Below are 25597 nucleotides of genomic sequence, written 5' to 3'. Positions count from 1 at the left end.
GGATGGACTTGCCTATCCACCATCCTTGCAACATCTGTGAGGCGCACGAAACTGAGGCACAATAAAATGAAGCTTGCCTGTACTTTATCATGACTGCCCTAGCAAATTAATATATTGTCCTCCTCTGGGCATCACATTTGGAGGCACGTGAAGTCAGTTTGTTCAGTTATTGGTGGTGTTAACATCGATTACTCGGTTAAGGTGGTGTGTCAGTTATCCATTGCTGGGTAACACATCACCCTAAAACTGATTGATTCAAATTAATGACCATTTTATTTGCTCACAATTCTTTGGATCAGCAATTCTGGGTTCAGTTGGGCAGTTCTTCAGGTCTCAAGTGGGTTCACCCATATGGCTACAGTCACTTGGGGCCTGGTCAGTCTCAGGGACCTCCGCGGACACGGTTCATCTTCACCAACCCAGGCTTCCTCCAACAGGCTAACCTCCTGCAGGTTAGCCACCACTAGGCTAACCCAGGCTTCAGCTCATGGTGGTCTCAGGACAGCAAGTGAGAGCAAGTCCCAACGAGAAAACGCTTTTCAAAAAATCTCCTGCTTGCGTCACATTTGCTAATGTTCCACTAGCCAAAGCAAGTCACATAGCCAAGTCCAGAGTCAAGATGAGAGGGTATTACGGAAGCACACGGGTGCACATGGGGCCAGTACTGCAACCATCTGCCCCTGGAGGTGTTCGCCAGGCTTGCCCTTTGTGATTATTACATAATTTGTGTGGCGGTGATTTGAAGATATGTAAATATCCTGTTCCTTGTCGAACTTTACCACAACAGTTTCTAGTATCCATTGATGACTCTTGCATTACGATTGCCAAACGTTGATTTTTCTAATTCTATCATTCATTCTATATTTATTAGTTGGTGTTCAATTGTAAGGAAGAACTTTCCTTCCTTCCCTGTCGCGTCCAGCGCAGCAACACGGGCAGTGAGCGAACGAGAAGGGGCGGCGAAGGGTTAAGAAAGTAAGAAACAGAAATCAAGAAAGTTATGAAACAGGGGCCAAGGGTCTCACAGCCTCAAAGGACTGAGAGCCCCCCCCCCCAATCCCAACCCAATGGGGGGGGGGCGGCGGCGGCCTTTTGGCTTTTATGCATGCACACACAAGAAAGCAACATTGTTTTCTCCAAGGTCTGTGAATTTCACACATTATACTAAGAAACTGATTTGAACTAATTACCCTTGCCTGCAAACAGCTGGACCTTCAATTTCAGGATGTACCTCCCCAAGAGCCAAAACCTTTATGCTGAAACTTACTGAAATGGATAGATGGAGAACTGATGTTACTGCACCATTGAATCTCTTCCCAAGCAGGTCGTGGGAAGGAATGCAGCCACAAAGGCAGAAGCTCTCCTTAAAACCGGGGGAAGGTGGGGGTCTATGCCCACCTCTATCAACCCCGTGGGTTCTCCTGCTGGTCCCCATGGGTTCTCCTGCTGGTCCCCATTCGACTGTGCCTGGCTTGAGTTGTCCCCCCCCCCCGCCCCCATCTTTCTTGTCGTTGACTAACCAGCCATCCTCTGGAGCCTAACAGGGAGATATATAAGGTGTAAGCACAAAAGTGAAGCCAAGTCCCTGAAAGGATTAATGTCACAGACTCTCTTTTCTTTAGGGGTAGGTACGAGAGGACAGCCGGGTAGGCTGCTGACCCGCTGCGTGACAACACTTCCCTTATGTACAATCAATACGGTTGTTAGTCAGTTGTTTCTAATCTGTGACTTTTTACTTGGACGTTCAGAGGTTCTCAGATTGGATTTATGGAAGCCCCGTCAAGTTAGCTACCTTTTGAGATATTCATCTAATTTTTGAAGCATTTCCTTATTTTCTGGCACAACAATGTTCCAGGCTCGTCCAGGGATGGAGTCACCTTCTCTGACTCTTGAAAAATCATCTCTGTCTCCAAAGAGCAGCGGTTCTTCTTAGCGGGGAATGGCATTCAGGAAGCAAGAGCAGGACACTAGGTATGCTCATTGCTATTGGGTGTCTTTGCTCCTAGGCCTCTTCAGTGGATGGCGCTGGGAAGTGCGTATATTCCCTACACATATGTGTATCTATTAAAAATAACGAGCCCGTACTGACATCTTCAATTCCAATTTCCAACTGAACACATGGTTCCTTCGTCCCCTCCCCCATTCCATATTTCTTTCTACCTCCTCCAACAGTGAGAACCTTGACTCCCAATAACCATTTACTCATTAGCTCATTCCTACAATACAGCATCATTACACAACTGTTACAACCACATAGCTATCAAAGATAAACTTGCTGTGGGGCTCTTCAGTATTTGTTTGCAGTTCTCGTCCTCATACTCGAAGATGCTTATAGTCAATGTACTGCGCTCAAGTCATCTGTTTTTTTTTTCCTATTTTCATATTTTCCCCAAAGGGTAGCATACTACACATATTTATGCATTCATATTTTTCGCTTGACACAGTCAGTGCATCATATCTAGAGGAACCTAGGGGTCAAGCAAACCTGCCCTTCACCTGCTCCAGGTCACAAAGTCAGACATAAAAAGGGAAACAAACTAGAAACCTAACCGAGGGCTGACAAGCCCGAACTGCTATTTCCCGCTAGGGGAAAAGATTAGAAAAAGACGGTGAGAAGATCGAACCCCTCGATGTAACTTTAAGCTACGAACGAACACTCCTCGGAACTACAAGAGTCAGAGCAGATCTGACTCTACTTCCGTCGCCCTCGTAGGGAAAAGAACGCCGGGGACGTCACGACAAGGGCGTGGCGTATGGGGATGAGCAGGGCGCGCAGAGGCTGCCGGTCGTGCTCAGCCCGCGCCCCCACGTCCCGCGCGTCCCGAGATCCAAATGCTCCCGAGGTTGCTTTCCCGATGGGCGAGGTTGGGGCGAGGGGCCCCGAGGCAGCGAGGGTGCGGAGGCCGCGTGAGAGAAGTGACCGTGCGTGAAGGGCGAGGCGAGCTCGCGGGTCGGGGCCGCTGCGGGCCGAGCAACTCATACTTACCTGGCAGGGGAGATACCATGATCACGAAGGTGGTTTTCCCAGGGCGAGGCTTATCCATTGCACTCCGGATGTGCTGACCCCTGCGATTTCCCCAAATGTGGGAAACTCGACTGCATAATTTGTGGTAGTGGGGGACTGCGTTCGCGCTCTCCCCTGGCGTTTTCTGGTACTAAAAGTAGAAGTTTTGTTACGGGTTCAGCGTTCAGCCGTCTCCCGAAACTTTTTTCCTACGGTGGTTTTATTTGCGCTTGTATTTCGTGCATTTTCTACCAGTTGTGTCTGGTTGAAGTTTTCTGAGCGCCTCATTGGGTTTAAGCCCGCGATCTCATACTTGCTACCAGGTTTTGTGTTGAAAGTTCTCTAAGAAGAAAGCAGGTCGAGAAATCTCTTCCCGAAACTGACCCTTGTTCGCCGGAGAGCTCATTTCACCGTGACGCGTGACGTTAATTCTTGTCAGTCACGGCAACTGAAGTTTTGGCTTTCTTTGTTCTTTTCTACTCCCAGTTCGGCTTTTTCACCCGCAGAAAACCACAGCGAACCCCGAAGCAAAAGGCTGGTCGGTTGAACTTGGTAGGGTGGGAACGAGCAGGGGCGAAAGACGTCTTGTCCATCCAAGCAGGTCGTTGCTGTAGTTACTTCTAACCAAGCTTACAGCCTGCTTAATGTAGAGCTCTCTCTCTCCCCCTAGTTTTTACATCGCATGTCAACAGAGAAAGAGGACGGGGGCGTGGGTGAAAGTGGACACGTTCCCGTCTCTTTACCCAGAGACGGCGTACGGTGAAGATTCAAATAGCATTTCACGCCCTGGTTTTAAGGCCTTGAGTCGCTCGCTGTCCTCCCACACAGCTTTTCCTTTTAAACCAACCGCCCTTGCCCCCTCTCCCGTTTTTCTCCATTTTCTTTTCTGCATAGTGCCTCGCTTCAGAAAGATCAGTTTGAGCTCAACTTCCATACTTTTACTACTACGAAACATTAAGAATATTGTATAAGCTTTTCCAAACTAGGTACCCGTCTTTCAGCCTCAATGGTCTACACGCCTGACCGCTCACTGTCGTTTGCGATTTCCTCTCTTGCCATCCTCCACTCTCCTCGCATAAACCCCATTCGTCTCGCTCCCCTGGTTCCCCACGCCGTTGTTGGCTCCCCTGGCCGTTCCCACTCCCTGGCCTGCTCTGTTCCTCCAAGAGCACAAAGCATTATCACTTGATAGAAACCTAGACTGTCCGTATAGGGCTTGGTCTCTCCCACTTGGCATCTTCCTGTTTCATCTTTTGTTCCCCAGGAAAGATGTTCAGTAAATGTTTAATTGAATGCCACAACTCAATGAACAGTGAAATCCAGGCCTCTCTTTTTTTAAGGGACAAGCAATGAGCTATGGAATGTTTCAATTGTTCTGGAGGTGCAAAGTAGAATCTATCCTAAGTTGAGGGAGTAACATACATTCTATACGTAATTTGTACGATTTGTTAGTGAGAAAATCCTTGCGTGGTGTGGTAGTCATCTCCTTTATACATTAAGCAACCCACTGCCCTGCCTACACACTGCCCCCACCCCAAGTGCTCTAAAATGTAGGGGGCCTAAGGATGTATCGTGCACTCCATGCCCTACCCCCAAAGGCCACCTTGGTACAGACAGACTAGCTGATGGGTATGTGGACCATTATCTTTTTGCCCTGTACTTACATTTCTTAGCATTTACACAGCATCTTCACATTTCCAAAGCACTGTACCAACATTTATTAATCCTCACAACACCCCTGTGAGGTAGGTCAACATGTCATTTATAGCAGAGAAACTGAGGCAGAAAGAGGTCAAGTGAACCTGCCTGAGGCCAAGGGCACCGGGTGAAGGAAGTGCACCAAATCCAGAAGCTAGGGCTCTCCGTCCCATGTTCACCCACTGATGAGCATCACATGGGTCCATTTTGACCAGTGAAGGTGACATGAAGGACAAAACACACAGATCTCTCAGCCAACAGAAAAATCAACAGTTCAAAGGGCATCGGGAAACATTAGAGAGAGAAACATTAACCAGCACAGCAGTGAGGCAAGAGAACATGCTGCAGAGGAAGGCTGGAATCACCAGTGACTAGTCTGGCAGGCCAAGCCTTCTTCAGGAGGGTTTGGGAAGACGCAAACTAAGAACCCATCTGAGGGGTGACCAACCCAAATGCCTGTGGTTTCCAAACAGGATAAAAATTAGAGAAAGACAGTAGAAAAATCCAACCACTCAATCTAATTTTAAACTAGGTATTACATAATGTTCATTCACATTAGAAAGGCAATATTTGTAATATAACTACTGATAATTAGTATCCTTTTGGACCCTTTATATTGCAGTATCTTCCCCATGTCAAGTGCTATTGTTCTCTGTAGCAGCGCTCTTTCTCTCTACATACCAAGTAGCTCAATGTCATGTCACATGGTTAATTGGCTGAGCTAGGGATGAATCCAGGAAACCGTAACAGACCATATTCTTAGCTCCTGCATTTTAGAAATAGTTGTTCCTAACCTGCCTCTGTCCAATTCCATTTTCTATGAAGTGCTAAAAGCAGAGAAGCAGTTCATTCTTTTGTAAAGGGATTGGTGAACTTGATTCACTATGCTACTTTAAAGGAAGAAAAATTAAGACCTGCTCTGTCTAGCATTATATAGGAGTAGATTTATTATGGCTACTCCAGGTTTTAGAGTGATACAATGACCACAGAATTAAAAACCATCACTGTTATCACTGTTTATTTGACAATAGTTGGTTTAGTCTACAAGTTTAAGGCAAACATACTAATGCATTTGCTTTTTTTCAGAAATCATACTTAGAAAGATTACATAAAGTCTGTCCCAAAACTTCTAAGAAATATTCATTAATTAAAAATAAGTCTGATTAATATGCTTTACCAGGATACATGAATGAGCTAATGTGGTATACAATGTCTTTTTAAAAACAAAATTCAAAAAGGTAATGGCAATCTTTATCTTGTTTGAAGAATATATTTTTGAAAGGGTTAAACTTCAGAAATTACTTAAAGGTAAATAAGATTGGCAGCCATAAGGAATACTATTCATAAAATAAAGTTATAGAGGCTACTTTAAAAAAGACTGAACTTTGGGCTTTTGAGGAGGAGCGCACGAGGAGTGACAACTGCCCTGGGAGCACGCAGGTGCAGGGGTGCGGCCTTCACCAGACTGGCACACCTGTGGACGGCACCGCTCCATTGTTTCTCAAAAGAAAGGAGAGTAGATGCACTTTGTCAGCTGTTTCTCTTGTTTTCAGTGAGCAGTAAATGCCTAACATCATTAAGAAAACAAAAATACAATCTGAAGGAAGGCAGCCCTTTTTAATCAGAAAGTGGAGTGTGGCTTATGTGTCTCCATTTAACACTGCCAGGCAGTTCTGCAGCAACTGTAGGTTACCCTAAAAAGGAAGGGAAAATAAATTATGAAGTTCAAATAGCTTGGAAGAGTCTTACTGAAAATATACACTATTAGAAATCATATAACTTCAAACTTGTTAAAAAAGAACAATTTTAGAAACAGCTATTTATTACATACAAATAAAGGTTTATAGACATAAAATGATATAATGTTTCATGTACAATTATTTTCCACACACTAGATTCTTCAGTAAATTTCCATCTAAACAATATTAATATTTTAAATTATTTGGCATGTTCTAATGAGGGATAAAATATGTCCTCTGTGTCCAAGTTAAACTACTGAACATTTTCTGACTATAAGATAGGTTATCACTTTCCTTTAGCCATTAAAATATTCATCAGCATAGATTTATAGCAATTTTTATAAAAATAGTAAGATTACATACACAAGTATTCTATAAAATTCATACCTAAGCACCCATTTGTAAAAGACATGAACTGGCATCTACATTTAGACATGTATAAAGACAAATTTAAGTATATTTAGATTACATTAATATATAAATGGGGGTGAAGGAAAACCTCTTCCTTACGAGTAGAAAGTCAACTGTAATGTATAAAGAATGATGGAATTAGAAAATGACCATTTGGCAACCATCATAATACTGATTCAAAATTCATGAATAGAAGCTAAAAAGCAGTGTGAGGTTAAAATGCCAATACTGTAGCCATTAGCTACGTACAGCTATCTACAGTTTAAACTTACTTTAATTGAAAGAAAATAAAAACTCAGTTCCTCAGTTGCACTACCCACATTTCACATGTTCGACAGCCACATGAGGCTAGTAGTTACCATACTGGATAGTGGTGATTATAGAATAATTCCATCATTGCACAAAGTTCTATTTGATAGTGCCAGTTGAGGGATGGGATATTTAAGAATCCCTGCAGAATACTTCTTAATTCCACAGTGTAAAATATGTGCACTGAATGCAACACATTATCCTTTTGACATTAAGGACATTATTGAGACAACTGGTGGAATGTGAATAAAGGCCTGTGGATTAGATAAGCATTGTGTCAGTATAAAATAGTAACTTTGGGGCCGGCCAGGTGACTCGGGTGGTTGGAGCTCTATGCTCTTAGCTCCGACGGTTGCCGGTTCGATTCCCACATGGGCCAGTGGGGCTCTCAACCACAAGGTTGCCAGTTCAATTCCTCGTGTCCCACAAGGGATGGTGGGCAGCGCCCCCTGCAACTAAGATTGAACACGGCACCTTGAGCTGAGCTGCCACTGAGCTCCAGGATGGCTCGGTTGGTTGGAGTGCGTCCTCTCAACCACAAGGTTGCCGGTTCGACTCCCGCAAGGGATGGTGGGCTGCGCCCCCCTGCAACTAGCAATGGCAACTGGACTTGGAGCTGAGCTGCGCCCGCCACAACTAAGATTGAAAGGACAATAACTTGACTTGGAAAAAAGTCCTGGAAGTACACACTATTCTCCAATAAAGTCCTGAAAAAAAAAAAGTAACTTTGCCATTGAGAAACCTGTAGACATCACTTTAACCAAATGATCAAAGTTATACATTGCCAGTAAGCATGTGCCTGCTGATAGGATGTGGTGAGAAAATCTGAGCATCAGCTCTGTGGCACTTTTGCCAAAAGTACCTAATATAAACCCAATCATTAGACAAACTCAAATTGAGGGACATTCTGTAGGCCTGTGCTTTTAACAGTGCCCGATGTTATGTAATACAAAGACTCAGGAACTTCTCCAGATTAAAGAAGTTTAAAAAGATATGTGGGGGCTGGCCTGGTGGCTCAGGCGGTTAGAGCTCCATGCTCCTAACTCCGAAGGCTGCCGGTTCGATTCCCACATGGGCCAGTGGGCTCTCAACCAGAAGGTTGCCGGTTCAATTCCTCAAGTCCTGCAAGGGATGGTGGGCTCCGCCCCCTGCAACTAGAAATGGCAACTGGACCTGGAGCTGAGCTGCGCCCTCCACAACTAAGATTGAAAGGACAACTTGACTTGGAAAAAAGGCCTGGAAGTACACACACTGTTCCCCAATAAAGTCCTGTTCCCCTTCCCCAATAAAATCTTAATAAATAAATAAATAAATAAATAAATATGCATGCACTGAATGCAACACATCATCCTTTTGACATTAAGGACATTGAGACAACTGGTGGAATGTGAATAAAGGCCTGTGGATTAGATAAACTTTGTATCAGTATAAATTCCTGATCTTTATTATTATAATGAGGATTTAGGAGAATTACTTGGTTTTAGGAAACTCACACTGAAGTGTTTAAGAGTGAAGAGGCAACTTACTCAAATGGCATAAGACAATAATAAGTGTGTACAGATATGTGTGGGTATGTGTATAAAGGTGGGGAGGGCAGGAAGGGGAGGACAAAGCAAATGTGGTAATATGCACATTTAGAGAATCTGGGTGAAGAGTATCCAGGAATTCTTTGTACTTTTCTTAAAACTTTCTGAAAGTCTGAAATTAAGTGAAAATAAACATTTAAAAATTTCAGCTGTTCAGGTTAATGTCAATTTTTTGCCAGTATAACAATAGGATAGTAACAAATAACTTTGAGCCTGTCTATATTTGTAAAATCATCTTCTTAAAGGTATTATTTCTCAAGTGGGACTGCTGAGTCAAAAAGATGCACACCCTGCAGACACCCCGCCAAACTGCCCTCCCAAAGGGTGTGCTCTAACTCACAACTTTCCAACAGGGCATATGAGGACTCATTTCAAACCCTCATCATCAACATCATCACTTTTTTTTTTTTTACTGTCCTTATCATACTTCATTAATAAAGAATCTGAAACCATTTGCAAGGACACAAAAGTGATTAAACTACTTAGTTTTCTGTATAACCAGATTTCAACTATGTGGCAATATGTATCCCAGTTATAATAAGTGAAATTCAAAGTACTTTCAAACCATCTTGTTGTAAATTTAACTAATATCTAGTATTTATGGAACAATTTATGTGGATTGTGGGACCAAAATGGGCCTCTGTTCAGATTTATAAAATCATTAAGAGATCTTAGACAACAGAGCAGGGTTTCTCAGCCTTGGCAATCCGAACATTTTGGGCCGTATAATCCCTGCCTTGTGGGGGATGTCCTGTGTATCGTAGGATGTTTAGCAGCATCCCGGGCCTCTACCCACTATGTGCCAAACACAAATGTCTCCAGAAACTGCTAAATGTAACCTGGGAAGCAAAATTGCCTCCAGTTAAGAGCCATTGGACTAGAAGAGCTATCAGAAAGTTCAACACAGAGAACACATTTCAGAAAGGATTTGAAAAAATATAAAATCTGGAAATCAGAGGCTGACATCAGTCTGTAGTAGGGGTCAGCAAACTCAGTAAAGGGCTAAATAGTAAACATTTTAGACTTTGAGAGACATTCGGTCTCTGTTTCAGCTATTCAACTTTGCTGTAGTTCTGTGAAAGCAATCATAGACAAAGCATGAATGAATGAGCTTGGCTATATTCCAATAGAATTTTATTTACAGATTAAATTTGAATTTCATAGAATTATCACATGCCATGAAATATTCTTTTGCTTTTTAAAAATAACCATTTAAAAACATAAATGCCACTCCTGGCTCACAGGCTGCAGTTTGCCAACCCCTCCTCCATCTGTAACAAAATCCTAGTTTATAACCTCTTTAAAAAGAACAAAAACAATGAACATTAGAAACCAACAAAGGTTTAGTAAATATAAACCATGCCAAGCTTATCAAAGCATTTTCTTCTGACAAGGTTATCAGACCAAGAAATCAGACAACAATATATCTTGATTTTAATGAAGAATTTGACACTTCTTATATCCTTAATAGATAAAATGGAGAAATAATGGTTGATGATAATATAAATAGGTGAATTCATAACTATATAAATAACTACAACCACAGAAAATAAGTTAATACCAATTAGTACAGAAATAAAGGGAGGAACTGATAATTGAGACTTTTTTGGTGCCACGTACTTTTACAATTAGATTAACAAATGTTGATTCCTTGGGTCCTGGATCAAACTTTTAAATAAAAATTTAGATGAAGACATAAAAGGTTAAGTTCATACAAATTACAAATGTCCATCACTTGGGAGGATTAACTAGTATAACAGTGAAGTACTTACTGTATGAGCAAATCCACGTTTCCAAAAGATTGGGATACATTGGGATAAAAGTAGCAAGCTAACATTTAAGACATAAATGTGACCTGCAATTACATTTCAAATATTATATGCTCAATAAATGAAAAAAATTCTAGAGATCTGTAGCACAATGTGAATGTACCTAACACTACTGAACCATAAAATTTAAAAATGGTTAAGATGGTAAATTTTGTTTACTACAAAAATGGAAAAAAAAAGGTGTGATTATAAGCCAAATAAAGCTAGTGCAATATGAAAGTAAAAAAAACACTTATACATATAAAACATGCTGTAAGAAGAAATGTGTACAATAATCCGTCCATGTAGAGAAAAATGTTTTTATTTCCAGGAGTAATATTTTAAAAAGCAACAACAAGAGGGTAATAATATAAAAACCTTGTTGAGGTGTTATGGGATGAAAAATATTTAGCCCAAGGATGTCTAGCCTGGAGGACAGAAGATATACGGATAATACAAACTATTCAAATATCTGAAGGGTAAACTGTAAAAGTGGAATGAAAACTTATCTTTCTTGTATTTTACATGACAAAACTTTCACCAATATGTCAGTTACAAAGAAGCAGATTTGTGTTTAGGCTTTAATAACTTCAGAAGTGTAAATGCTATAAGTGTATCAAAAAAATAACATTTAAAAGTTTATTTAGATTTCTTTAATATTTATTTATAGTTTGGGGAATTTTGAATACATTTTTAATTTTTAGTCCCTCTGAAGATAGCAATATTAAATAAATGTTTAAGCAATATTTATATTAAGAAAGATGTATTTTTTTAAACAACTAATCAAAAAATGATACTGGTTTCCATATTAGTTACTACAGTCTTGCAGAGCTGATCATCAGAGACATTATAGATATTATTCTTGTTTGAATTAGATGACCTTCAAAATCCCTCTCAATCCTAAGATTCTCCATTTAAAAAATTACCATAAGGTTTGGGCCAAGCTTTATCTTTATGTTAACTACAAGAAAGGGCTTACTTCAAAGTAAACACTATAAGGATATTTATCTACTAAAACTAAATATTTTTAAGGCGTGAAATAATCTTGGATAACATAATTCCAATTCAGAAATAGTTCTTACAGTATCCCTTAGAATCAATTTCATAAATGATTCAATTCTAAGTTATAAATTCCTTAAATTATTAAATCTTTAATATGACAATACCTTTGCATGCTTCAGTTCTAACTCTGCCAGTTCCACTAAATTTTTTCTGAATGCAGCAACTCTTCTTGTTTTAAAATCTATGAGTTCTGTGAACAAAAGAAATTAGAATTAGCTTTAATTTATATATACTAATATAAAGCATACCTTATGATTAAAGGTTAATATAACAGTACCTTGTTTTGCAGATTCAGATATTTTTTCAAATTTCTGACAACATAATTGTTGGGACGTTTCAGCTTGCAGAACATCTTTATTTTTTGCTCTTGCTTTATCCAATGCTTTATTAGCATTTTCATAATCCACTAATGACCTAGATCTTCGATAAAGGAGATCCTATAAAACAGAATGCTTCACAATAATATATGCTGCATGTTTCTTTTCTGGTAGTTACACTCCATCCACCACCACCACCACCACCACCACCACCACCCCCCCCCCCCCCCCAATCATCGTCATCAGAGCTAACACTTATACAGTGAACGCCACATTCCAGTTACTCTTCTAAATTTTTTTAATAACAGCTTTACTGAGATATAATTCACATACCATATAGCTCACTCATTCAATGTATACAATTCAGTGGTTTTTAGGATGCTCCCAGAGTTGTGTAACCATCACTACAATCAATTTTAGAACATTTTCATCACCCAAAAAGAAACCCCATATCCATTAACAGTCACTCTCCATCCATTCCTCTCCCTCCCCCCACCATTAATTTGCTTTCTGTCTCTACAGATTTGCCTACTCTGGACATTTCATTATATGGAATCATATAAAAAGTAGCCTCTTGTGTATGGCTTTTCCCACTTAACATAAAGTTTCAAATTCATCCTTGTGACAGCATGAATCAATCAGTACTTCACTCCTTTTTACTTCTGAATAATATTTCATTGTACAAATATTCCACATTGATTTATCATCAGTGATAGACATTTGGTTTGTTTCCACTATTTGTCTGAGTAATGTTATGAACATCTGTGTAGAGTTTTTGTGTGGACATGTTTTCATTTCTCTTTTGTATCTCATTACTTAGGTGTGGAATTACTGGGTCACCTGGTAACTCTACATTGAAACTACTGAAAACCACCAGACTGTTTTCCAAAGTGGCTGGCTGCACTGTGTGCGTGCTCCCGTTTCTCCACATCCTTGTCAACACTTGCTATCTTTCTTTCTGATTAAAACTACCTAGTGGGTGTGAAGAAAAAAACCCTCATTGTGGTTTGGATTTGCATTTCCCTGATGGCTAATAATGTTGAACCTTTTTTTAAATGTATTCATTAGCGATTTGTGTATACGTTTATTTTAGTCCTTTACACATTTTCAAATTGGGCTATTTGTCTTTTTATGGAGTTATGAGTTCTTTATATATTTTGGATGCCAGCTTATAGGGAATTACATGATTTATAAATATTTTCTCCTAGTGTGGGTTTTTTTCACTTTTCTTTTTAAAAATTTTTATTGGGGAATTTTGGGGAACCGTGTTTTTCCAGGACCCATCAGTCGTTGTCCTTCAATCTAGTTGTGGAGGGCACAGCTCAGCTCTAAGTCCAGTTGCCATTTTCAATCTTAGTTGCAGGGGGCACAGCCCACCATCCCATGAGGGAATTCAACCAGCAGCCTTGTTGTTGAGAGCGCACGCTCTAACCAAGTGAGTCATTTGGTCGCCCCTCACTTTTCTTGATAATGTCTTCAGACACACAAAAGTTTTTAATTTTAATAGTCTAATTTATTTATTTTTTTGTTTGCTGTGTTTTGTGTCATATCTAAGAAACCAATGCCTAATCGAAGGTCACAAAGATTTGTTTATGTTTTCTTCTAAAAATGTTATACAACTGGCCGGCCTGGTGGTTCAGGGGTGGGGTGAGGCGCCATGCTCCTAACGCCCAGGCCGACGGTTTGACTCCCACATGGGCCAGTGAGCTGCGGCCTCTACAGCAAAGACTGTGAACAAGGGCTCTCCCTGGAGCTGGGCTGCAGTGAGCAGCCAGAGGTCGGACTGGGCTACAGAGTGCTGTCATGAGTGGCCGGCGCTGGCTGGCAGCCAGCGTGAGCATCTGGCAGCCGGCGAGAGCTGCCATGAGCGGTCAGCCAACCAACGAACGGCGACCGACTACCTCAGAGAGGGGAGCGCAAGCCTCATAATACCAGCCTGGGCCAGGGAGCTGTGTTTACACAACTAGACTGAGAAACAGCGGCTTGAAGGAGGGAGGGCGGGGGTGGAAGAAGGGGAGAAAAAAGTTACACGTAGTTTTAGGTCTTACGTTTAATTAAGTCTCTAATCCACTTTGAGTAAATTTTTATATATGATGTAAGAAGGGTCCAACATTATAGTATTCTTTCTCACGTGACTTTTCAGTTGTCCCAGCACCATTTGTTGAAAAGTCTATTCTGTTCCCCACTAACCTGTCTTAACACGTTTGTCAACAATTAATTGACTGTATCAGCAAACTAGGAATAGAAGGAACTTCCTCAACTTGATAAAGAACATCTACAAAAAAGCTATAGCTAACATCACAATTATTATAATGAGAAACTAGAAGCTTTCCCATTAACATTAGGAACAACACAAGGATGTCCCATTTCACCACTCTTTCTCAACACAGTACTAGAAGTCCTAGATAATGCAATAAGAAAAGGAAATAGGAAGTATACAGATTGGGAAGAAAGAAATAAAACTATCTTTGTTCACAGATGACATATGATTGTTCATGTAGAAATCTGAAAGAATCTACAAAAAACCTCCTGGAACTAATAAATGAGTGTAACAAGGTTGTAGGATACAACATTAAAACACAAAAGTCAACGGCTTTCTTACATACCAGCAATGAACAAGTGAAATTTGAAATTAAAAACACAATACTATATTAGCACCCCATAAAATGAAATACTTAAGTATTAATCTAACAAAATATGTACAAAATCTGTATGAGGAAACCACAAAACTCTGAAAAAAGAAATCAAAGAACTAAATAAATAGGTATTTCATGATCATGGATAGGGATACTCAATATTGTAAAAATCAGTTCAACTTGACCTTTAGATTCCACACAATCTCAATCAAAATCCCAGCAAGTTGTTTTGTAGATACTGACAAACTAATTCCAAAGTTTATGCAGAGAGGCAAAAGACACAGAATAATCAACACAATATTAAAGAAGAATCACAAGGTCAGAGAACTGACACTACTTTAAGCCTTACTACAAAGCTGTAGCAATCCAGATGGTGTGGTACTGGATCAACAGAACAGAAAAGAGCCTATAACTAGACTCACACAAATATAGTCAGTCAACTGATCTATGATAAAGGAGCAAAGGCAATACAATGGGAAAAAAAAGTCTTTTCAACAAATGGTGCCGGGAAAACTGGACATTCACGTACAAAGAGATGAATTTATACACAGACCTTACACCTTTTACAAAAATTACCCTAAAATGGTTTATAGGCCTAAATATAAAATGCAAAACTATAAAACACCTAGAAGATAACATAAGAGAAAATCCAGATGACCTTGGGATTGGTGATGACTTTTTAGATACAACACTAAAGGCATGATCTATGAAATAAATAATTGATAAGATGGACTTCATTAAAATTAAAATTTCCTGCTATGCAAGACACTCTCCAGAGGATGAGAAGACAAGCCACAAACCAAGAGAAAATATTTGTAAAAGATATATCTGATAAAGGATTGCTATCCAAAATATACAAAGAACTCTTATGACTCAACAATAGGAAAATGAACAACCCAATTAAAAAAATGGGCTAAAGACCAATTTTTTTTTTTATTATTAGCTTCAGGTGTACAAAACAATAGTTAGACATTTCACTCCTCACAAAGAGATAACTCCCCTCCCCCAATCTATTGCCCCTCTGACATCGTATATATCTATTATAATTCCATTGACTCTATTTCCTGTGCTGGACTCCATATCCCGTGACTGTATTAAATTATAGTTGACATACAATATTATTCAGCTTCAGCTTCGGCTTCAGGTGTACAGTGCAGTGGTCAAGCATCTACACTGTCCATGAAGTGGTCTCCCTAATAGGACGTGCCCATCTGACACCCTATAAAATCTTTACAATATTATTGACTATATAAAGACCAATTTTTTAACAGACATCTCATGAAAGAAGATACATAGAGGGCAAATAAGCATGTCAAAATATGCTTCACATCATATGTCATCAGGGAAATGCAAATTAAAACAAAGAGATACCACTACACATCTGTTAGAATGGTCAAAATTCACAACACCGATAACACCAAATATTTGTGAGGATGTGAAGCAACAGGAACTCTCATTCATTGCTGATGGGAATGCAAAATGATACAGCCACTTTGGGAGACAGTTTGGCAGAACTAAACTTACTCTTTCCATATGATTCAGCAATTGAGCTCCTTTGTATTTACTCAAAGGAGTTGAAAACTTATGTTCACCCAAAAACTTGCACGTGGATGTGTATAGCAGCTTTATTCATAATTGCCAAGACTTGGAAACCACCAAGATGTCCTTCAATAGGTGAGTGGATAAATTTAGTACAACCAGACAAGGGAATATTATTCCGTGCTAAAGAGAGTTATCAAGCCATGAAAAGACATAGAGGAAACTTACATGCATATTACTAAATGAAAAAAAGCCAATCTGAAAAAGCCGAACTATATGACATTCTGGAAAAGACAAAACTATGGAGATAATAATAATAATAAAAAATCAAAAGGGGTTGGAGGGAAGGAGGATGAATAAATGGAGCACAGGATTTTTAGGGCAGTGAAACTACACTTTATGATACTTATGACGGTGGATACATGTCATTACATTATTTGTTGAAACCTACAGAATGTACAACACTAAGAGTGAACTCTAGTATAAACTACGGTTTTTACTGTTTGGCATCTTTCACTCAGCAAAATTATTTTGGGATTCACCCATGTTGTTGCATGTATGAGTAGTTAATTCCTTTTTATTGCTGAGTAGCATTTCATTGTACAGCTGGTTGTACCACTATTTGTTTTTTTTTTTTTTAAAGATTTTACTAGGGAATGGGAACAGGACTTTATTGGGGAACAATGGTCAAATTGTTGTCCTTTCAGTCTTAGTTGTGGAGGGCACAGCTCAGCTCCAGGTCCAGTTGCTGTTGCTAGTTGCAGGGGGCACAGCCCACCATCCCTTGCGGGAGTCGAGGAATTGAACTGGCAACCTTGTGGTTGAGAGGACAGGCTCCAACCAACTGAGCCATCCGGGAGCTCAGCGGCAGCTCAGCTCAAGGTGCCGTGTTCAATTTTTTAGTTGTAGGGGGCGCTGCCCACCATTCCTTGCGGGAGTCGAGGAATTGAACTGGCAACTGTGTGGTTGAGAGCCCGCGCTCCAACCAACAACTGAGCCATCCGGGAGGCAGCTCAGCTCAAGGTGCCGTGTTCAATCTTAGTTGCAGGGGGCAGAGCCCACCATCCCTTGCGGGACTCGAGGAATTGAACTGGCAACCTTGTGGTTGAGAGCCCACTGGCCCATGTGGGAATCGAACCGGCAGCCTTCGGAGTTAGGAGCACGGAGCTCTAACCGCCTGAGCCACCGGGCCGGCCCTGTACCACTATTTGTTTATCTACTCACTTTTTGGTGGACATGTGGGTTGTTGCCAGTTTTTGGCTATTACAAATAAAGCTGCTGTGAACATCTGTGGGGACATATGCTTTCAAATACCTGAAACTGGAATTACTGGGACACAGGGTAGCCTATGTTTAATTTTTAAAGAAACTGCAACACTTTCCCAAAGTACTGTATCACAGTCCCAATACTATGAAAGTTCCAATTGCTGTAATTTTTGTCAGAATTTTTTCATTTTAGCCATTCTAATTAAGTTGTGTAGTGATACCTCATTGTAGTTTTATTCTTATAATTAAATTTTAATTCATTCTTGTGGTTACCAAAAAAATTAGATTTACTTTTAGTTATGTCCTGTTCTAAAAAGTTATCTATTAACAACTACATATTATAATAAAATAATGAATTTAAAATCTTCAAAAGTGAACAATTCATTTTATCCTGGTTATCCAATGTAAATAGTTTATAAGATACCATCCGATTTAAAATAACTTGATATGGATGGTACATTTGCAAGTATCCAAGTCCTCAAAGTTAAAAGGGTTAGGTGTTCACCACTGATCAAATGGGAATTTTCTGTACAATGTCTCAATCCATAAATTAACACAGATTTTGAAGTATCCGAGCCACCCAGTTTTCAGTGCTTTCAAGATGTTATTTTTAAACATTTTTTTGATTAGTAAGAGTTTTAGTCTTGCACATAGACAGATTTCCAAAAGGAAATTTGAGTTGCCTTAAAGTAAAAAATATCCTTGTTTTATAGTTCTCTCACCCTCAACAGAGGACTTATATAGATCAAATTAGGAATCCTTTAGCTATACAATTGATATTTGGGGGTTTTACTTTTGTTTTCGCAGGCATTTTACTTGAATTAATACACCCAATTCATTAAAAAACAAAAAAAGTTCCATACTATATTGTATCAGAAGTTTACTGAGAAAACGTTTATGTGGGGGTTCCCTGATCTACAATTTCTAAAGTGAGAAAAAAAATTTCACTTCAAAATATAATTTAAAATCAAGAGATAAATCATCTTAAATAACCTTAAGTTTAACAACCGCTAAAGAGATGGCTTTTTGTAAAACAGTCTATTTGAACAACAGTTACCTTAGCAGCTTGAGATTCTCTTAAGTAATATTTTAAAAGGTCAGAAAGTTTGAGGTCTTCATCAGCAGACACTCGTGCTTCTATTTTCTAGAAAAAGGGAAACAAATTGGGCATTTAATCAGCACTTACAGTTTACACTCTATTTTCTTTCTTAATTACTATACAAATTTAAAGTGATAAATAACCTTTTTCTGCTCGTCTGTTACTTTTCTTTGTAACTCTGATAAGATCAAATGAGATTAGTGAATTTATGGAAGGACTCTATATTTCACTCAATTTCTTGGCTATAATGAATTTCAGTATCACCTTTCAGCTTCACTTATATTTTCTCTCTATTCATTTCAATGGCAACTGATATGTACACATGTTTGAATAATATAGGTTCATAATGGTAGACTAAGTAATTCAAACCAATCCTCCTGCTGAGGACAACCAGAAAACATAGTCAAAATATTAACAAAATGTGCCCGAAGACACCTAATAAACAGATGTGGTTAGTTTGAGTTGAGATCAAATGGGAAGTAGCCATGTCAGGCTAAAAAGATGAGAACTCATCATTCAGTCTGGAGAGACAGTTTAATAAAAATAGATGTACTCTGTCAACCAACTACAACACTGGGAAATACAAATACAACAGTGGGACCTTGTTTGGATCCTGACTCAAACTCCACTGTAAAAAGCCACTTATGAGACAACTGGGAACATCTGTGTACTGGATATTTGATGACATTAAGGGGAATCATTAATAATCGTATTATGTATAAAAATTAATTCATATCTTTAAAAAAAGAAATGTGCACAAAGGGTAGAAAATAAAATGATACAGACTTTTTGGTATATAAGAACTTTAAGCAATGTAGAAAATATTAATATTCAGGAAATCTGGGTGATGCATGTACATAAACTCTTCGTACTGTTCTTACAACTTTTCTGTAAGTCTAAAATTATTGTCAAAATAAAAAGTTAAAAACAAAACAAAACAAAAAAAACCCCTATGCGTCTACCAGAATGGCCAAAATAAAAAAGATACCAAGTATTACAAGCTTGTGCAGCATCCCAATGCTCACATTCATATTGATGGGAATGTAAATTGGTACAATTACTTTGGGAAACAGTTTGGCAGTATCTATGAAAGCTTTTCACATGGATACCCTATGATCCAACAATTCCCCTCCTTGTTATCTACACCCAACAGAAATATACACTTATGTTCAGCTGAAGGTGTACAAGAATGGTTTTGGCAGTACTATTTGCAAAGAGCTCCAAACTATAAACTACCCAAATGCCTACTGATAGTAGAACAAATAAATAAATTTAGGTGTATTCTTGCAGTGGGATACTATACAGCAATAAGAATGAAGGAAATAGGGGCAGCTGGATGGCTCAGTTGGTTAGAGTGCGAGCTCTGAACAACAGGGTTGCCGGTTCAATTCTCCCATGGGATAGTGAGCTGCGCCCTCCACTAGATTGAAAGACAACTAATTGGAGCTGATGGGCCCTGGGGAAATACACTATTCCCCAATATAATTTAAAAAAAAAAAAAAAAAAAAGAATGAAGGAAACATACCTACATGTAACAACATGGATGAATCTTATATACGTAATACTGAGTAAATGAAACCAGGCATAAAAGAATGCATATTGCATAATGCTTTATATAAAATATGAAAACAGAACTAATCTACGCTGTTAGAAGCTAGGATAGTGGTTACCATTGCAGGAGGTGGTGACTCAGAAGGCAGCTGAAGGTGGGGCAAGGCATCTGGGTTGCTGGTAATGTTCTCTTTCTTGATCTGGGTGTTCATTACATGGATGTGTTAAATTTGCAAAAGTTCACTGAGATGTACACTTCTGCTATGTGCTCTTTCCTATATGTATAATATACTTCAATACAAAGTCATAAAAAACTTGATGCTTCTTAAAAAATATTACTTTATGGAGAAATAAACTTATGGAACTTCTTAACCTAACAGATTAAAAATTGACTTAAATTGATTTAGATAAATTTAGATAACATGCTACATGAATGTTGGGTGTTTTTAAATATGGCTCCTCTCCTTACATTATGGTATGTGCCCCTCCCCTTAAATCTGAGCTCTAAGACAGCTTGACCAATACAAAAGTGATGTTATGCCAGTTTCTAGGCTCAGGCCTTATAAACTAGCAGCTTCCACTTGCCATCGTCTGGGATGCTCACTTTTGAAACCTAACCACTATGTTGTGAGGAAGTCTAAGCAGCTCCATAGAAAAGCCACATGTAGGTGTTACAGTCAACAGCCCCAGCAAAAGTCCCAGCTGACAGCCAGTATGAACCCCAGACATATGCGTGATTCAGATGATTCCAGCCCCAGCCTTCACATCTTCCCTGTTGAGATCATCAGGGAGCAGAGGCAATGATGTGCCCTTTCTAAATTCCTGACCCAAATAATTCATTAGCATAATAAAATGGCTATTTTGTTTTAAGCTACTGATTTTAGGATGGTTTGTTACACAGCAAGAATAACCAGAACAACATGCAAACACTAAAGGAAATAAGGATTGTAGTGGCTATGGAAATATACCACTCCAATCTCCTTCAAGAGAAATTGCTTGCTGGCTTCCAGTCAAGATGGCAGAATAAGTAAACAAACGCTGTGCTCACCTCCTCCCACGACCACATCATAATTATAACTAAACTACAGAAAACCCATCATTGAGAACAGAAGTCCTATAACTAAGGATATACAGAAACCATGTTGAGGTTAGTAGGAGATATGGAGACACGGAAAGGGCTGGGCCCACACTCACGTGTGGCAGTTAAAAATTGGGAGGGATATCTTGGCCATGGAGGCTCCACCCTCAAGGAGTGAGGGGTTCCAATCCCACAATAGGCTCCCCAGTCCAGGGTTCCAATGATGAGAATAAAAGCCTCTCATAACTTCTAGCTGTGAAAACCAGCAGAGATTGTGGCTGAGTGAGATGGAGGGTTGCTGGAGTTCCTGGTACTCCTCTTAACGGACCCATACATGGACTTACTTGCTGACAAACTCACTTGCTCTGAGCTCCAGCGTTAGGGCAGGAGCTCAAAAGGCACCAGAGACATATGGGGAGGAACTGAATTGTCTGGCTTCAGAGTGAGGGCTCGAGGGGCAGCTTTCTCCCAGACAGAAGTGCCAGCAGAAGCCACTGTTCCTTTGTTGACATCCCCCCCAATCTAGCCTGTGCAAGCAGGCTCCATTAACCTAGCTAACATTGTTTGCCCTGCCCTGGTGATTCCCTGAGATCCCACCCCACCCAACTTGCAGGCTCACCAAAGTTGCTTCCAGTATCTTTTCCATGCTAGAGACTTTCCTAAAATCTCTCAAAGGTTCACAAGCCCCCAAGCAAACAGAGTCTGGCCTCAGTGTGTCCCATATTTCTTGCTAAGCAGCCCCAACTGGCACTAGCAGCAGCTGGCCTCAAATTGCCCCTTGGCCTTTCCCAGGCACCTCCAAGCCCAGCACAAGTGGCAACCATCGCAGATTACTTTGTAGCTCATATCAAGTGGCCCTGGGCAGGTCAAAGGCAGTGGCTGACCTTGGACTGCACTAGAGCCTCTCCCAAGAGGCTCAACAACTAACACACCTGGTGGCTTGCTTCAAACCACACGAGAGCACCACACAACAACCTCCACAAATGACACACCCAAAGGGCAGACTGGGCAGGCACCAGAGCCCTGCTAAAGCAAATCCTGCTCCATAGGGTCAGCCCCTGCACCAAAGGCCCTCCACTGTAGCCACGGCCAGTCCACATAACCAATCAGTCGAAGAATCAATCCCTGCCACTGAAATGCCAACAGCAATCAAGGCTCAACTACAACAGGAGGGCACACACAACCCACACAAAGGTCACATCTGCACCAACTGGCTTAGTGTGTGTACACGGAGACTGTGCCACTGAACCCCACAGCACAACTACTACAAAAGGTCACTCTACTAAGACTGGAAAACATAGCAGTTTTACCTACTACATAGAAACAAACACAGGAAGGCAGCCAAAATGAGGAGACAAAGAAACGTCCCAAATGAAAGAACAGAACGAAGCTCCAGAAAAAGAACTAAACAAAATGAAGACAAAAGCAGAGCTCAAAACACTGCTTATACCGATGCTCCATGATCTCAGGTAGAACAACAAGAGACAGGAAACATAAAAATGGATATAGAAAACATAAAAAAGAACCAATCAGAAATGAAGAATACAATAACTGAAATGAAAAATACATTAGAAGGAATCAACAGAATAGATGAAGCAGAGGATCAAATCAGTGATCTGGAAGATAAGGTAGCAGAAAACACCCAGTCAGAACAGCAAAAAGAAAAAGAATCCAAAAAATGAGGACAGTTTAAGGGGCTTCTAGGACATCTGCATCATAGTGGTACTAGAAGAGAGAGCAAGGAATTGAAAACCTATTTGAAGAAACAATGATAGAAAACTTCTCTAATCTGGCAAAGGAAATATACATACAAACCCAGGAAGTGTAGAGAGTCCCAAACAAGATAAACCCAGAGGCCCACACCAAGACACATCAAAATTAAAATGCCAAAGTTTAAAGACAAAGAGAGGCTCTCAAGAGCAGCTAGAGAAAAGCAGTTAGTTACCTACAAGGGAGCTCCTATACGACTATCAGCTGATTTCTCAACAGAAACTTCATAGGCCAGAAAGGACTGGCATGAAATATTCAAATTGATGAAAAGCTAGGACCTATAATCAAGATTACTCTTTCCAGCAAAGCTATCATTTAGAATCAAAGGACAGACAAAGAGTTCCCCAGACAAGAATAAGCTAAAGGAGCTCATTACTACCAACCCAGCATTACAAGAAATGTTAAAGGACTTTTTAAAGAAGACGAGGATAAAAAATATGAATAATAAAAAGGCAATAACTACATAATTATCAACAATTACTTTGAATGTAAATGGACTAAATGCTCCAATCAAAAGACATAGGGGGGGCCAGCCCAGTGGCTCAGGCTGTTGGAGCTCCATGCTCCTAACGCCAAAGGTTGCTGGTTCAATTCCCACATGGGCCAGTGGGCTCTCAACCACAAGGTTGCCTGTTTGATTCCTCGACTCCCACAAGGGATGGTGGGCTGCGCCTGCGGCAACTAAGATTGAATACAGCACCTTGAGTTGAGCTGCTGCTGAGCTCCCAGATGGCTCAGTTGGTTGGAGCACGTCCTCTCAACCACAAGGTTGCCGGCTGCGCCCCCTGCAACTAACAACAGCAACTGGACCTGGAGCTGAGCTGCGCCCTCCACAACTAAGACAACAACTTGATTTGGAAAAAGTCATGGAAGTACATACTATTCCCTAATAAAGTCCTGTTCCCCTTCCCCAATAAAATCTTTAAAAAAAAGAAAAAGACATAGGGTGGTTGGGGCGGCCAGATAGCTTAGTTGGTTAGAGTGTGAGCTCTGAACAACAAGGTTGCCGGTTCGATTCCCACATGGACCAGTGAGCTGCGCCCTCCACAACTAGATTAAAGACAATGAGCTGCTGTTGAGCTTCCGGAAGGGTGGCCGGATGGCTCAGTTGGTTAGAGCACAAGGTCTCAACAACAAGGTTGCAGGTTCGATTCCCCCATGGGATGGTGGGCTGCGCCCCCTGCAGCTAAAGATTGAAAAGGGCAACTGGACTTGGAGCCGAGCTGCGCCCTTCACAACTAGATAGAAGGACAACAACTTGGAGCTGATGGGCCCTGGAGAAACGCACTGTTCCCCAATAAAAAAAAAAAAAAAAAAAAGACAGGGTGGCTGAATGGGTAACAAAACAAGACACTTACATGAGTTGCCTACATGAGACTCAATTTCAGATCGAAAGACACACACAGACTGAAAGTATAGGGATGGGAAATGATATTTCATGAAAATGGAAATGAAAAAAAAAAAAAAAAGCCTGGGTAGTAATACTTATATTAGACTTCAAAACAGAAGGCTATAACAAGAGATAAAGAAGGAGCCAGTAATTCCACTTCTGGGTATTTAATCAAAGAAACCCAAACCACTAATTTGAAAAGACATATGCAGTCATATGTTCACTGTAGCATTATTTATAATAGCCAAGATATGGAAGTAACCCAAGTTTCTATCAACAGAATAGAAACAGAATTCTATCAACAGATGAATGGATAAAGAAGTGGAACATATATACAACAGAATAATACTCAGCCATAAAAAAGAATGCAATCTTGTCATCTGCAAAAACATGGATAGACCTAGAGGGTATTATGTTAAGTGAAATAAGTCAAACAGAGAAAGACAAATACTATGTGATTTCACTTATACATGAAATCTGAAAAACAAAGCAAACTCACAGATATAGATTACATCTTGACGGTAGACAGATGGGAGGGGGCTTTAGGGGTCTGCGTAGAAAAGGGGAAGGGATTAAGAAGTAGAATTTGGCCAATATATGGTGATGGAAAGAGAACTCTGGGTGGGGAACACACAATGTGATATACAGATGATGTATTACAGAATTGTACACCTGTATTTTCGAATTGTACTTTACTAACAATTGTCACCCCAGTAAACTTTAATTACAAAAACAAAAAACAGAAAAAGAAGAATTTGGTAGTTACAAAATAGTCAGGGGGATGTAAAGTACACAGCATAGGATATATAGTCAATAATATTGTAATAACTATGTATGATATCAGATGGGTACTAGATTTATCAGGGTGATCACTTGTAAAGTTATATAAATGTCTAATTTACTATATTTCACACCTGAAACTAATATAATACTGTATGTCAACTATAATTAAAAAATAAGTTATTAAAAAATAAAATAAAACCTATCACCTAAGAACAGCAAGTGATTTTTAGAATGGATTCTCAAAACTAACATAAATACTTTTTGAATTATTGAAAGCACTACTTTTCTTTAACAGCACCAAGGCAGGAGAGCAAATTATCTTTTTTAAAAACCACTTACAAAAAAACAAAACAAAAAAACACTTACTTTGGTGATTTCCCCTAGCCAAGCCCCAGCCTAAAGAGTATAAAATAAACAGCTGAAGAAAAGGATTAACATCAGGCCATAGGGAGAGGGAGGCAGCCTAGGTTGCTAGGTTATCACTTGAGCCAATCCAAATGGTCTCATAAGGGTACCAGACACAGGACAGGTCCCTCTCTCTGCCCCATTGGG

General features: G+C 39.9%; 1 protein-coding gene and 1 non-coding gene across 3 annotated transcripts in view; one reads left to right on the top strand and one right to left on the bottom strand.

The window, feature by feature from the left end:
• The first annotated feature begins 2978 nt into the window (after positions 1–2978).
• On the top strand, positions 2979–3142 carry LOC141570899 (U1 spliceosomal RNA). Its single transcript, XR_012495342.1, has one exon. It is a non-coding gene; the product is annotated as a U1 spliceosomal RNA (small nuclear RNA).
• A 1556-nt stretch (positions 3143–4698) lies between these two features.
• Positions 4699–25597, bottom strand: part of SNX6 (sorting nexin 6) — a 51916-nt gene continuing 31017 nt past the window's right edge. The window contains exons 11-15 of one of the 2 annotated variants that reach the window (XM_088796881.1): positions 20144–20224; positions 18432–18518; positions 11895–12054; positions 11722–11807; positions 5704–6396 (exon numbers count right to left, since the gene is read on the bottom strand). In XM_088796881.1, coding sequence (XP_088653007.1) covers positions 6343–6396; positions 11722–11807; positions 11895–12054; positions 18432–18518; positions 20144–20224 — 468 coding nt within the window. In that variant the 3' untranslated portion in view covers positions 5704–6342. Of the gene's footprint in view, positions 6397–11721; positions 11808–11894; positions 12055–18431; positions 18519–20143; positions 20225–25597 lie in introns of both variants that reach the window. The other variant, XM_019750455.3, reaches the window with a different exon arrangement.

The sequence above is a fragment of the Rhinolophus sinicus genome, chromosome 3 (assembly GCF_057876585.1).
Source record: "Rhinolophus sinicus isolate RSI-liver-muscle chromosome 3, RSI-T2T, whole genome shotgun sequence".
Taxonomy (NCBI): domain Eukaryota; kingdom Metazoa; phylum Chordata; class Mammalia; order Chiroptera; family Rhinolophidae; genus Rhinolophus; species Rhinolophus sinicus.
This window is presented reverse-complemented; position numbering and strand designations above follow the sequence as displayed.